We start from the raw sequence: 11,633 nt of genomic DNA, 5'->3' as shown, positions 1-11,633 counted from the left end.
CCCCTTTGCACCAGTGCAGCAGCATGACATCACTGAGCCACACCCCTCTGTTCTTGAAGGGAGGAGGACACTCAAGGCTGATTAACCCTTTGTGCAACAGCTCAGGTGGGGTTTACAGGGGTCTGGCCCCACCTGAGCCCCTTTACCCACAGTAGTGAGGCAGGACCCCACTTCTCAGCCATCCCATCTCCCTGCCCCTGCTGCATTGCCTCCAGCTGTGAATTCCCCCCAAAGGGGGCTTCGCCCTGGGCTACTCCGGGGTGTTGTCCCCCTATGACACAGGTGAGGCAGGCGCCAGGGACTCCATTTATTGGCTATGTTGGAAGGGGGAGGGAGAAGAGAGATGGTGGGATGGGAGACTAGGTCCCCTTACATGCACTAGCCGCTGACTCCACTAGGGGGCAGCCCTACCCCACACAGAGCCCAGCCAGGGGACAGAAGGGGGGGTGTGAGGGGCAGCCCCGAGCTAGACCACTCTCCCCAGCACCAAGCCCAGGGTATGAGGCTATTTTCTATTAGGAATGCCCCCCCCCCAGAGGCGGGGCACCCAAGTGGCTCCACTCCCAGTGGCTGGGCCTCAGCACAGCCCCACCCCCAGAGGGGGGCCTGGGCAGGGTGTGGGGTCCATCACTGCCGCTCATACATCTCCTTGAGGATCTTCATGCTCTCAGTGTAGCGCAGCTGGTTCCGGTGTGATGCCTCCTTCCACCTGTGAGGGGAGCAGAGATGGGGCAGGAGGGTCAAGAACCCTCCCCCCCTCAAATTCCCTCCCCGAGGCTGAAGCACCCCCAACCCACACTCCACCCGGGGGAAGAACACCCTCCCTCCACCCCCCACCCCTCTGGCACACCCACCGCTGGCGGATCTTCTTCCAGCGCTCCATGTTCTTATAGATGAGAGAAGACATTGAGGGCCGTGCATCAGGGGTCTACGGGATGGAGAGAGAACATGTCAGGTCGGGGGGGGGGGGGGGGGGACGACCTGGGAGAGAAGCCTGCAGGAGGTGGACACCCCGGGGGGGAGGGGCAGTATCATGGTTGGCACATAGTGTGTGGGGGGAGATGGGTAGTTGGGGGGTGGGCCCCAGGAGAAGCGGGTAGAAAGAGTGTCGGGGCGGGGGTAGAGAGAACCAGGTGGGAGATAGGAGGCAGGCAGCCTGCAAGGCTGGGACCCAGTATCGGGGGCCCCACGGAACCCATGGAGAGTGGCGGGGCAGCAGTCTAGGCTGTGAGAGCAGCATGGTGGATGGGGGGGGCAGATTGAGGGGGGCTGCAGCACCCCCTGCAGATGGGGGAGGGAAAGGCCAAAGCTCAGCTGGCATGAGGCCCTGGGCAGGGCAGGGGGTGGACATAGCCGCCTGGGGCCCCTTCCTCACCGTATCAGGGAGCGACTCCCCATCCTCAGGCGGCAGTGGGGAGGGTATCCTGGTGCTCACAGACTCCCCGCTTGCATTCTCCAGGCCAGCACACGGCGGGGGCAGCTTGTACACATTCTGGCTCTTCCCGTTCAGCCCCTCAGCCCCCTGGGAACGCAGAGCAGGTCACAGCAAGGGGTGGGAAAACCCCACACATCCCCTCCCCCATCCCAGCCCCCTGGGAATGCAGAGCAGGTCACATCAAGCGGTGGGGGGACCCCACACAGCCCCTCCTCCATCCCCCTGGGAACGCAGAGCAGGTCACGGCAAGGGATGGAAAACCCCCACACAGCCCCTCCCCCATTCCTGCCCCTCAGCCCCCTGGGAACACAGAGCGGGGGTAGGGGACACCCCACACAGCCCATGCCCCATGGGGGGGATGGGACCCCACACAGCCCCTCCCCCCACATCCCCCACCTCCTCATCCTCAGGCAGGGCGGGCAGCGGTGGGCTGGGCGAGCGCTCCCTCTCGCGTACGGCAGGACTGTTCCTCATCCAGGCCCGGCAGATGGGGTACAGTGGGGTGCTCTCTGCAAACTGCGCCAGGTCCACACTCCGGTCAAACAGCTTGATGATGTAGGTGTCTGGGGGGTCAGGACAGCAAAACCGTCAGATGGGAACCCCCTCTAGCCAGCCCACCGCCCAGGATCTGAGCCTGCACCCCCTGGAGGAGGGGGCGGCGTATGGCCCCTGCCCCATTCCCTGCCCCCGCAACCCAGCTGTGTTCCAGTCCCCCCCCTCCCCCGAACCAGCCACTCCCCTGCCCTGGGGCGAAATAGGAGCCAGCACCTCCTAGAGGGGAAGGCCCCATGCCCCACCCCCACTTACTCTGTCTCTGCTGGCCACTCTCAGTCAATCCATCATCTGTCTCTTTCCTCTTCTTGCGCCGGTGATGGGAGAACCGTGCTGAGGGCCTGCCGGGGGGTGGGGGGGGCAGATCAATGGTGGATGGCCAAGCCCCGACACCTCCAGGGACAGAGGCCAGGCCATAGAAGGGACTCCCCGCCATAGGGCCAAATGGGGGCCCAGACATATGGAGCCTTGGGCATGATAATGAGAGAGGACCCAGCCCTTCCCCACACAGATATCCCCATCCCAGCACCGTCCTGCCACCCCCACACCCCACAAAAGGCTCACCCAGTGCTGAAATGCAGCCAGCTCTGGGGTGGGGCAGCTGGGGAACAGCCACACAGTGACTATTGCCTGAGAATCTCTAAGCCCTTTAACAACAAACAACTTCAGCCTCATAATGCCCTTCCAAGAGCTGGGGGTGTCACCTCCACTTCACAGACAGAATTGAGGTGCTGATTGCAAAGAGACTGCATCAGGTCAAATGGCTAAAGAGGGAGAGAACCCAGGACTCCTGACTCTGCCTCCCTCCCAACCCACCAGACCCCACTCCCTGCCCACAGCTGAGAGAGAACCCAGGCATCCTGGTTCCCAGCCCCCCTGCTCTAACCCACTAGACCCCAGGCCCCCATCTGCTCGTCCGTCTCCCGTCAGGGTGGTGTCTGGGCCTGGCAGCCCTATGGCGCACAGTGAGGCACCATGCCGCTGGAGGTACCCACCTCTTCCCAGCCGTGGAGGGGGAGGAGTCCCTGCAAAGACAAGAGGAGAGGGGAGGTGAGGCCCGAGGTGCAAGGCCCCCCACCCTTCTCAGGGGCAGCAGGCCCCAGCTGTTAGACATGGTGCCCCCTGCTCCAATCCTGCCCACACCCCTGACCCGGGAGGAGGAACGGGGTCTGAGGAGCAGGGTGGAGGTCAGTGGGGTAGAATCTGCCCAGCTGAGGGGGGGAGGGGAGGGGAGGGGAAGCTGAACCTGGCTGGGGTAACATAGCGCTGCATGAAGGGGACAATCCAGACACCCCCACAGCTCAGCGCTGGAACGTTACGGGCCCTCCAAGCTCTGACTTGCTTTCTCAAGTGGCCCCAAGAAAAAGGCTCCCCCCACCCAGCCCCCCCAACAGCTCCTGGCCGGAGGCTCCTTACTTGCTGAGTGGGTCGCTGGATGTCTTCCCGGCGTCCTCGTCCATCTGCTCCCTGCAAGGAGCGTGTCAGTCCAAATCAGAGCCAGCCCAATCCTGTTCCCAATGGCATGCGACCCTGGGGGCCCAGCCCCTGAGCCAGCTGACCCACTGCCGTGGGGCTGGAGGGACCCAGCACTCCCAAGAGGGGAAGGCCCCATTGCCATTCCCCCCACCCCTGAGCCAGCCAGTCCCCCGCCCAGGGGTCCCCCTAAAAGGGAAAGGCCCCGTGTCCCTTTCCCAGCTGCCCCAAGGCAGTCCGTTAGACTCCTGTCGTTGCGGTGGATTAGAACTGGTGACCCCTAGAGGTGAAAGACCCCATATGCCCCCAGCTCTGTTCAAAGCTCAACTCCCAGCCTATGCTCTCACACCCCCACCAATCTGCGTGCGTCTCCACCCACCGGTCCACATCGCTTTTCTCCAGCAGACACTGCAGCACAGCATCAAGGCGGCTCCGGGCGTTGGTCGTCTCCAGATCTGCGGTGGGAAGTATAACAGACACATGGAGCCCTGAGCGCGATGGTAGGAGAGGAGCCTGCGCCTTCCCACATGGCCAGCCCCTCCAGGCTCTGCACATCCCAAAGGGCTCCACGCACAGGGATGGTTTGCACGGCGCTGGAATGCAGCCATCTCTGGGGCGGGGCAGCTAGGAAAGAGCTAAACACACAAGCTACAACTGGCCAGAGCAAAGGGGTTAGCACCTTGTCTCTTGGGGCTCTTGTAAGGTTAGAATAGAACCCAGGAGTCCTGACTCCAAGCCCTCCCCCCCTTGCCACTAAACCCCACTCCCCTCCCCAAGCCAGGACAGAACACAGGAGGTCCAAAGACTGCTTTGGGACAGGAATTGAAGAAACCTGAACACAGGGAGGCAAAACAGAATCTGTCACGTTGTGGGGGGCAATCCAGAGGGGGGAAGAGTTGTGTCTTCCCTTACCGCAACGTCTCACAACACCTTGCTACTGTAGCTGCCTGCCTGGGATGCCCCCGGTCAGGACCAAGCATGCGCTCTATGGCCAGGTATTGGGCAGCCCTCATCCAACACTTCTGCTCCAGGAGCCGACCTGTGATACCCAGCCTTGGTTACCAATGGGTCAGGTGAGTCCATGCAGTATCCAGCCCGGAATCTCCCCAAACTGTATGTTCTGAGATGTCCAGCCCTGTCCTGGGACAATCAGAGGGAGGTTTGGGTCTGCTGCTTCTTTACAGAGTCAATAGCCCACTGTTTGTTACTTGAACTGAAGTTCCCCAACAGCTGAGTTCAAACACAGCCCGGGATGGGTCAAGATTCAACATAAATAACGTTCATGTAATTCCAAAGAGAGCTTTGCAATGAGTTCAAGTGGCAGGAACAGTTACAAGAGAAAGGGTCTAGTGACTGAAACTTAACAAGGCAGACGTGGTGGAAGGTAAAAACCTCCCCATGTCTCCACCAAACTGGCTGACTGAACCCCAAGGGCTGGATCAATCCCCCAAAGTCAAAGGCGGCTAGATACTTTGTCGTCTTAGGGGCCAGCCAGATCACCTGACCCCTCAGAAATGTCAAGGACAAAAGCCTATTTCAGCTGTGAGATGGCACCGTGGGGTCTGTCCCACTACCACCCCGCTGGAGTTGTCTGCCAAGATGGAAATCATTTAATCCTGCCTCTGCTGGTGTAACCAAATGCACGAGACATGTGCTTGGCTATCTCCCTCCCCCCTCACCATGGTAGTGTGCCATTTGCCTCCCCCCTTTGTGAGTGTGGTGGGCCTGTTTACATGACATTCTCACGGTCTTTCAGAGTACTGCAGGAGTGGAAAACTCACCCTTCTGGCTACAGTGGGGTAGCTCCTGCTCGGCTGGCAACCACTTGCCAATTATCATTTCAGTTTCTATCCATAACTTTGCACCAGTTGCCTGCAGCCACACTGCACGATGATATTAATACCCAGTGAGTCACGAGCTTTCCGTTGGCACTTCCCAAGGCATATTTTGTACAAAGGGTGTGAATCCAGGCATGCTTCAGGTCCCCTGCCCCCCTTACAACGCTGCAGGAGGGTTACCCGCTGGCTGAAGCCAAAGGCCCTGTTTCCTGAACCAGGATCTGTTCCCTTTCTATGTACAATTTCCATCTCATATCCTTGGAGCGTCACGCTCCATCAGAGCGGTTTGGGACTGGAGCCATCATGCTAATGCAGAGTGATCGGTTAGGCCCCAGAATTTCTGTTGCACTGCCCACGCTCCGGCCCGGCATTCTCTTTCTATGACAGAATCATTCTGTTCAGCGGGTGTCAGATTCTTGCTTCAGAAAGCAGGTGTGTGTGTGTGTGTGTGGGGGGGGGTTATTACTGTCCCCTGATTGCATTAGTGCAGCCCCTAACCCAGCAAGTGAGGTGTCTGTGCACAGCTCAAGTCTGGACTAGCCAAAACAGGCTTCTCAGCCAAGATTTTCTGTCCCTTTTCAGCCCTCGACCTGCCTTCGACCACACAACGTTGTCTGGCTTTCTACACACATCTGCGAGTGCAACTACAATGTCACTGAACCCACATGCCCAGAGAAGCTGGGTCAGGGTTCTACTGTCCAAAGCAAACATTGCAAAGGTTGATTGTGCTATAAAGATGGGGGGGGGGCGCACCCCACAGGCGCTGAACCTCAATGATAAGCAATTGACTCAACAGGCTGCATACGATATTACGTATTATCAGAGGGTATCAAGTGAGGTCTTTTCTGAAAGCTAATGACACGCTTGGTGATGAATATCCTGAGGAGATGTCTGTTTTAGTGCTACGGGGGAAATACTGACACTTAGTGAGGTTATGTTTTACAGCCTGTGTCCACACACAGGGAGAAACAGCTCACTCCAGCCAGGCAGCTCCCTGCCTTCCAGGAGATTAAGCAAGGTGTGATCACAACCAACAGACAGGCCCATTTACACAGACCATACAGGGGATGGGAAGCCCATGGGAAACAAACAACCTGCTGCTTAGAATAAGTTCTCTGAAGGAATAAGGCAAGGACAGAAGCCACCTCTGGCACCCGTCACTAGACACAAGAGATCAGAGCTCTTGCAAGCTAAGAAAAACAGGTCTTTCCACCACAGGGGGCTTGAACTGAATACAGGTGAGAAATCTGCTTAGGTAAAGTTCTTGCACCTAAAAGGACCAAGGAAGCCAGCGTGTTGTGTTTTGTGACCTGATTGAGGCTGGGAAGAGCAAGCGGGCAGACAGACCATCTTGACCACCACCTTGATAGATTGTTTTAGACATATGTTTTCACTTGTGTTTTACCTGTACCCCTTTCTAACTTGATTGTTTTTACTTAGCATCACTTATGTCCTATTGTTCATAAATGGGTCTTATTCTTACTACAAGCCAACTCACGCGGTGTTTAAATGGCGGGTGCATTCACCCCGGTGAGGTTAATAAGCTGTGATGGGTGGGTGTCTTTCGAGGAGCAAAGGAACCACATTACTTCTCTGAACTGGCTAGAAGAGGGCTGGACGTGGCAGAGCATACTCTGGGGGAAATTCGGGACTTGGAACACATTAGGGTCAGCTTGCTGGTGGGGCTGCAGACAGGCTGCTGGTCCAGGGCTGTCTAGCACACACTCAAGGTGTGACCTGCATGCTGGTAGATTGCTGCTGGATGCTCGTAGCCAAAGCACTGGAAGGCACCCCAGGCTACAGGGCAAGTGGAGACAACCCCTCACTGGGCTGGACTGCACCCTGAACCCTGACCAGACTGTCACAAAACTTGTCCCTTTGAATGGCTGTGGATGCCTGGGTCTGCGCCCCAAAGATCCTGGATGGCAAGCGACTGGGACCCTCCACTCACCAAAGTATTTTGAGGATCACAACATGCCCAGGGTGGATAGAGCCCATGCAGAGACAGGCATGTAACCCCAACTTCCCCCATGACCACCCTCCCCCTGGGGGTGTAGGTTCTGTGGCCTCCTTAGAATGGATCAGCCGCTGGGCACAGAGCAGCTGTGGGGGTGGGAAAGTCTTTCAGTGCCTGGCTGGGGGGCAGCTGGAATCCCAGACTAGGTGTCTGGGGGTGCCCACCCTGCCATCTGGTACCACCAGGGTTCTTCAGGCAGATCCACAGAGTTACGGAACCTACCCTGCTTCTCGAATTCCACCTTCGTAGGTAGCATGGTGACCTGGGGCCGGGAACCCTGCAGAGAGAGAGACACCGGGGGTCAGAGAATGTGCTATGGGGACACAGCCATGGAGAGCAGGATGGGGTCTGGTGGGTTACAGACAGGGGGCATTGGGAGTCAGAACTCCTGAGTTCTATCCTGGCTCAGAAGGGGGATGGGGTGGAGGGAAATAGAACCCAGGAGTCCTGACCCTTTCCATGCTGAATCAGGTTGCCAGATTTTTCAACAACAACAACCACCACCAGCTCTATTGGCCCTCAGGAGTCCAAAATAAGTCACCAACCAGCTTGTAAAGAGAACTGGAGCGCAGCCCCCCCACTACCCTGCCAACCTACTGCCACAGGCCTGCATCCCCCACCCAATGCAGACCAGGCCCAGCCCACCACGCACACACAACCCCACAACCCCGTACACACCAGTACAGACCAAGCAAGAGCCCAGTACCATACACCCCCCCACTGCACCTACCCCACTCTCCTATGGGCCAGGCCCAGCCCCGGTATCACCACCACACACCCCATACTCTCCCCCACAGGTATCTTCACCCCCCCACCATATACCTCTCAACCCTACCCCCACGTATCCCACAGACCCACCCCATCCTCTACATTCCTTCCATTTCCACAGCCCCAACTCTCCCCACGCATAGTTCTACCCCAACCTACCCACCCCACATTCCCCATCAACCTCCACGCTTCCCCCCACACACCCCTCCGAGCTACCCCACACATATCTCACTTCCCCACCCCCACTCGGCCCCCCACATAGCTCCACCCTGATCTCCAGCCCCACCCAGCCCACTTTCCCCACCCCCGAACTCTCCCTCCATAGCACCCCCCCATCTCCAACCCCACCCATCCCACGTTCCCCATACACCCCTTACACTTCCTCCCCACCCCTCCAAGCTACCCCACACATCTCCACCCCCTCCTACCGGCAACACTCCCACATTCCATACACCTCCGCACCCCCTATACCCCCCGAACTCCCCCCCATAGCTCCAACCCCACCCATCCCACGTCCCCATACGCCCGGCCGCTTCCCCCCACATAGCTCTACCCTCCTCCTAGCTACACCGTCACCACATCCCATACACCTCTCTCACCTCCCTCCAGCCGACACCAGCAGCAGCTACTCGGAACCGCCCGAGCGCGACCAGGGGCCCAGCCGTCTGCAACCCTCCCATTGGTGAGTATCGCCGCCAATCAGCGCCCAAGCCCCAATTGCCGCCCAGCCTAGCTGGCAAGGCACCCTGGGTGCTGTAGTCCGCGTCGTGTCTGCGGACCGGCGTGTTGCCTGCTGGGAAGGGTAGCGCTAGAGCGCCGGGCAGTCATTTTGAACAGGTCGAACTGGACGCGGAGCACCACGGGAGCTGTAGTTAAAGGGCGCTATGAGTCATAGGAGATGTAAAAAGAACAGGAGTACTTGTGGCTCCTTAGCCCTAGTCTACACTAAGAATTTAGGTCGAATTTAGCAGCATTAGATCGATTTAACCCTGCACCCATCCACACGACAAAGCCATTTTTGTCGACTTAAAGGGCTCTTAAAATCGATTTCGGTACTCCTCCCCGACGAGGGGATTAGCGCTGAAATCGACCATGCTGGGTCGAATTTGGGATAGTGTGGATGCAATTTGATAGTATTGGCCTCCGGGAGCTATCCCAGAGTGCTCCATTGTGACCACTCTGGACGGCACTCTCAACTCCGATGCCTGCCAGGTCGTCAGGAAAAGCCCCACGAACTTTTTAATTTCATTTCCTGTTTGGCCAGCACAGGTGATCAGCGAGGTGATCAGCACAGGTGACCAAGCAGAGCTCATCAGCACAGGTGACCATGCAGTCCCAGAATCGCAAAAGAGCTCCAGCATGGACCGAACGGGAGGTACTGGATCTGATCTCTGTATGGGGAGATGAATCCGTGCTATCCGAACTCTGTTCCAAAAGACGAAATTTGAAAAAAATCTCCAAGGGCATGAAGGACAGAGGTTATAACAGGAACCCGCAGTAGTGCCACGTGAAGCCTACCAAAGAACAAGAGAGGCAAACAGCCACTCCAGGTCAGAGCCCCAGACATGCTGCTTCTATGGTGAGCGGCATGCCATTCTAGGGGGTGCCCCTACAACTACCCCACCCCTGTGCTTCCCTCCTCCCCCACCCCTCCCGGGCTACCTTGGCAGTTATCCCCCCATTTGTGTGACGAATTAATAAAGAATGCATGAATTTGAAACAACAATGACTTTATTGCCTCTGCAAGCGGAGATCAAAGGGGGGGAGGGGAGCGGAGGGCGGTTGGCTTACAGGGAAGTAGAGTGAACCAAGGGGGCGGGTTTTCATCAAGGAGAAACAAACAGAACTTTCACACCATAGCCTGGCCTGTCATGTCATGAAACTGGTTTTCAAAGCTTCTCTGATGCACAGCGCGCCCTGCTGCGCTCTTCTAACCGCCCTGGTGTCTGGCTGCGTGTAATCAGCGGCCAGGCGATTTGCCTCAACCTTCCACCCCGCCATAAACATCTCCCCCTTACTCTCACAGATATTGTGGAGCACACAGCAAGCAGTAATAACGATGGGAATATTGGTTTCGCTGAGGTCTAACCAAGTGAGTAAACTGTGCCAGCGAGCTTTCAAAAGTCCAAAGGCACATTCTACCAGCATTATGCACTTACTCAGCATATAGTTGAACTGCTCCTTACTACTGTCCAGGCTTCATGAGCCATGGGAGCAAGGGGTAGGTTGGGGTAGGTGCGACCGCGCGGTGCTGCCAACTGGGAGAGCAGCCTGAGGCAGAAGCCTCCAGCTGGCATGATATTCCAGGCAGGACTAAATCTCCATTAAACGAAACTTAAAGAAGAGAATGACCTGGAGTCATTCCCATTTTTGTCCAGGCGCTCCCGACCGACCTCACCGAGGCCGGCCAGAAGCACCCATATCTGCCCAGGTGCCCCCGACCAACCTAACCAAGGTCGGCCAGGAGCACCCACGGGACAATGATGACGGTTAGCAGTCATATTGTACCGTCTGCTGTCCGCAGTGAGCTGAGCAGGCTCCATGCTTGCTGTAGTATGTCGTCTGCACGGGTAACCCAAGAAAAGAGACGAGAAATGATTTTTTTGCCGTTGCTTTCATGGAGGGAGGGGGCCTGATGACATGTACCCAGAACCCCCCGCGACAATGTTTTTGCCCCATAGGCATTGGGAGCTCAACCCAGAATTCCAATGGGCAGCGGAGACTGCAGGAACTGTGGGATAGCTACCACAGTGCAACGCTCCGAAAGTCGACGCTAGCCTTGGTACTGTGGACGCACACCGCCGACTTAATGCGCTTAGTGGGGACACACACAATCGACTGTATCAAATTGATTTCTAAAAAATCGACTTCTATTAAATTGACCTAATTTCGTAGTGTAGACATACCCTTAGAGACTAACAAATTTATTTGAGCATAAGCTTTCGTGGGCTACAGCCCACTTCATCAGATGCATAGAATGGAACATATAGTAAGAAGATATATATACACATACAGAGAACATGAAAAGGTGGAAGTTGCCATACCAACTCTAAGAGGCTAATTAATTAAGATGAGCTATTATCAGCGGGAGAAAAAAAACTTTTGTAGTGATAATCAAGATGGCCCATTTCAGACAGTTGACAAAAAGGTGTGAGGATATTTACCATAGGGAAATAGATTCAATTTGCGTAATGACCCAGCCACTTCCAGTCTCTATTCAAGCCAAAGTTAATGGTATCTAGTTTGCATATTAATTCAAGTTCAGCAGTTTCTCATTGGAGTCCGTTTTTGAAGGTTTTCTGTTGCAAAATTGCCACCTTTAAGTCTGTTACTGAGTGACTAGAGAGGTTGAAGTGTTCTCCTGCTGGTTTTTGAATGTTATGATTCCTGACATCAGATTTGTGTCCATTTATTCTTTTGCGTAGAGACTGTCCGGTTTGGCCAGTGTACATGTGTTACGGAGTATTGGGGGACTTAGGGCCCTGCACCCCCGGCTTTCTGCGATTTACCATGACTCTCAGCCAGCCAGTAAAGCAGAAGGTTTATTTGG

At 56.3% G+C, this 11,633-nt stretch overlaps 1 protein-coding gene and 1 long non-coding RNA gene across 2 annotated transcripts; one reads left to right on the top strand and one right to left on the bottom strand.

Annotated features, from left to right (window-relative positions):
- Positions 1–293: 293 nt before the first annotated feature.
- On the bottom strand, positions 294–8,763 carry LIN37 (lin-37 DREAM MuvB core complex component). The gene is made up of 10 exons (XM_054010904.1): positions 8,683–8,763; positions 7,538–7,592; positions 3,840–3,915; positions 3,404–3,454; positions 2,983–3,012; positions 2,243–2,328; positions 1,832–1,998; positions 1,376–1,522; positions 855–928; positions 294–709 (listed from the first exon to the last, which is right to left on the bottom strand). The coding sequence occupies exons 1-10, from the start codon at positions 8,761–8,763 to the stop codon at positions 628–630; spliced, it is 849 nt and encodes a 282-aa protein (XP_053866879.1). The 3' UTR covers positions 294–627.
- On the top strand, positions 8,681–9,809 carry LOC128827146 (uncharacterized). Its single transcript, XR_008442939.1, has 2 exons — positions 8,681–8,765; positions 9,353–9,809. It is a non-coding gene; the product is annotated as an uncharacterized LOC128827146 (long non-coding RNA).
- The last annotated feature ends 1,824 nt before the right edge of the window (positions 9,810–11,633 follow it).

This window comes from Malaclemys terrapin, chromosome 21 (assembly GCF_027887155.1).
Source record: "Malaclemys terrapin pileata isolate rMalTer1 chromosome 21, rMalTer1.hap1, whole genome shotgun sequence".
NCBI classification, from domain to species: domain Eukaryota; kingdom Metazoa; phylum Chordata; order Testudines; family Emydidae; genus Malaclemys; species Malaclemys terrapin.
The sequence above is the reverse complement of the archived record's forward strand: the minus strand, read 5'-3'. Positions and strand labels throughout refer to the sequence as shown.

What these genes read in the sequence shown, in the direction of transcription:
- LIN37 (XM_054010904.1), bottom strand. Translation starts at nt 8,763, where the DNA reads ATGGGAGGGTTGCAGACGGCTGGGCCCCTGGTCGCGCTCGGGCGGTTC. An exon ending in GGTGGAATTCGAGAAGCAGG is followed by an intron (nt 3,916 to 7,537) that starts GTAGGTTCCGTA and finishes TTCCCACCGCAG; the next exon opens with ATCTGGAGACGACCAACGCC. An exon ending in CCCTGCCTGAGGATGAGGAG is followed by an intron (nt 1,523 to 1,831) that starts GTGGGGGATGTG and finishes CTGCGTTCCCAG; the next exon opens with GGGGCTGAGGGGCTGAACGG.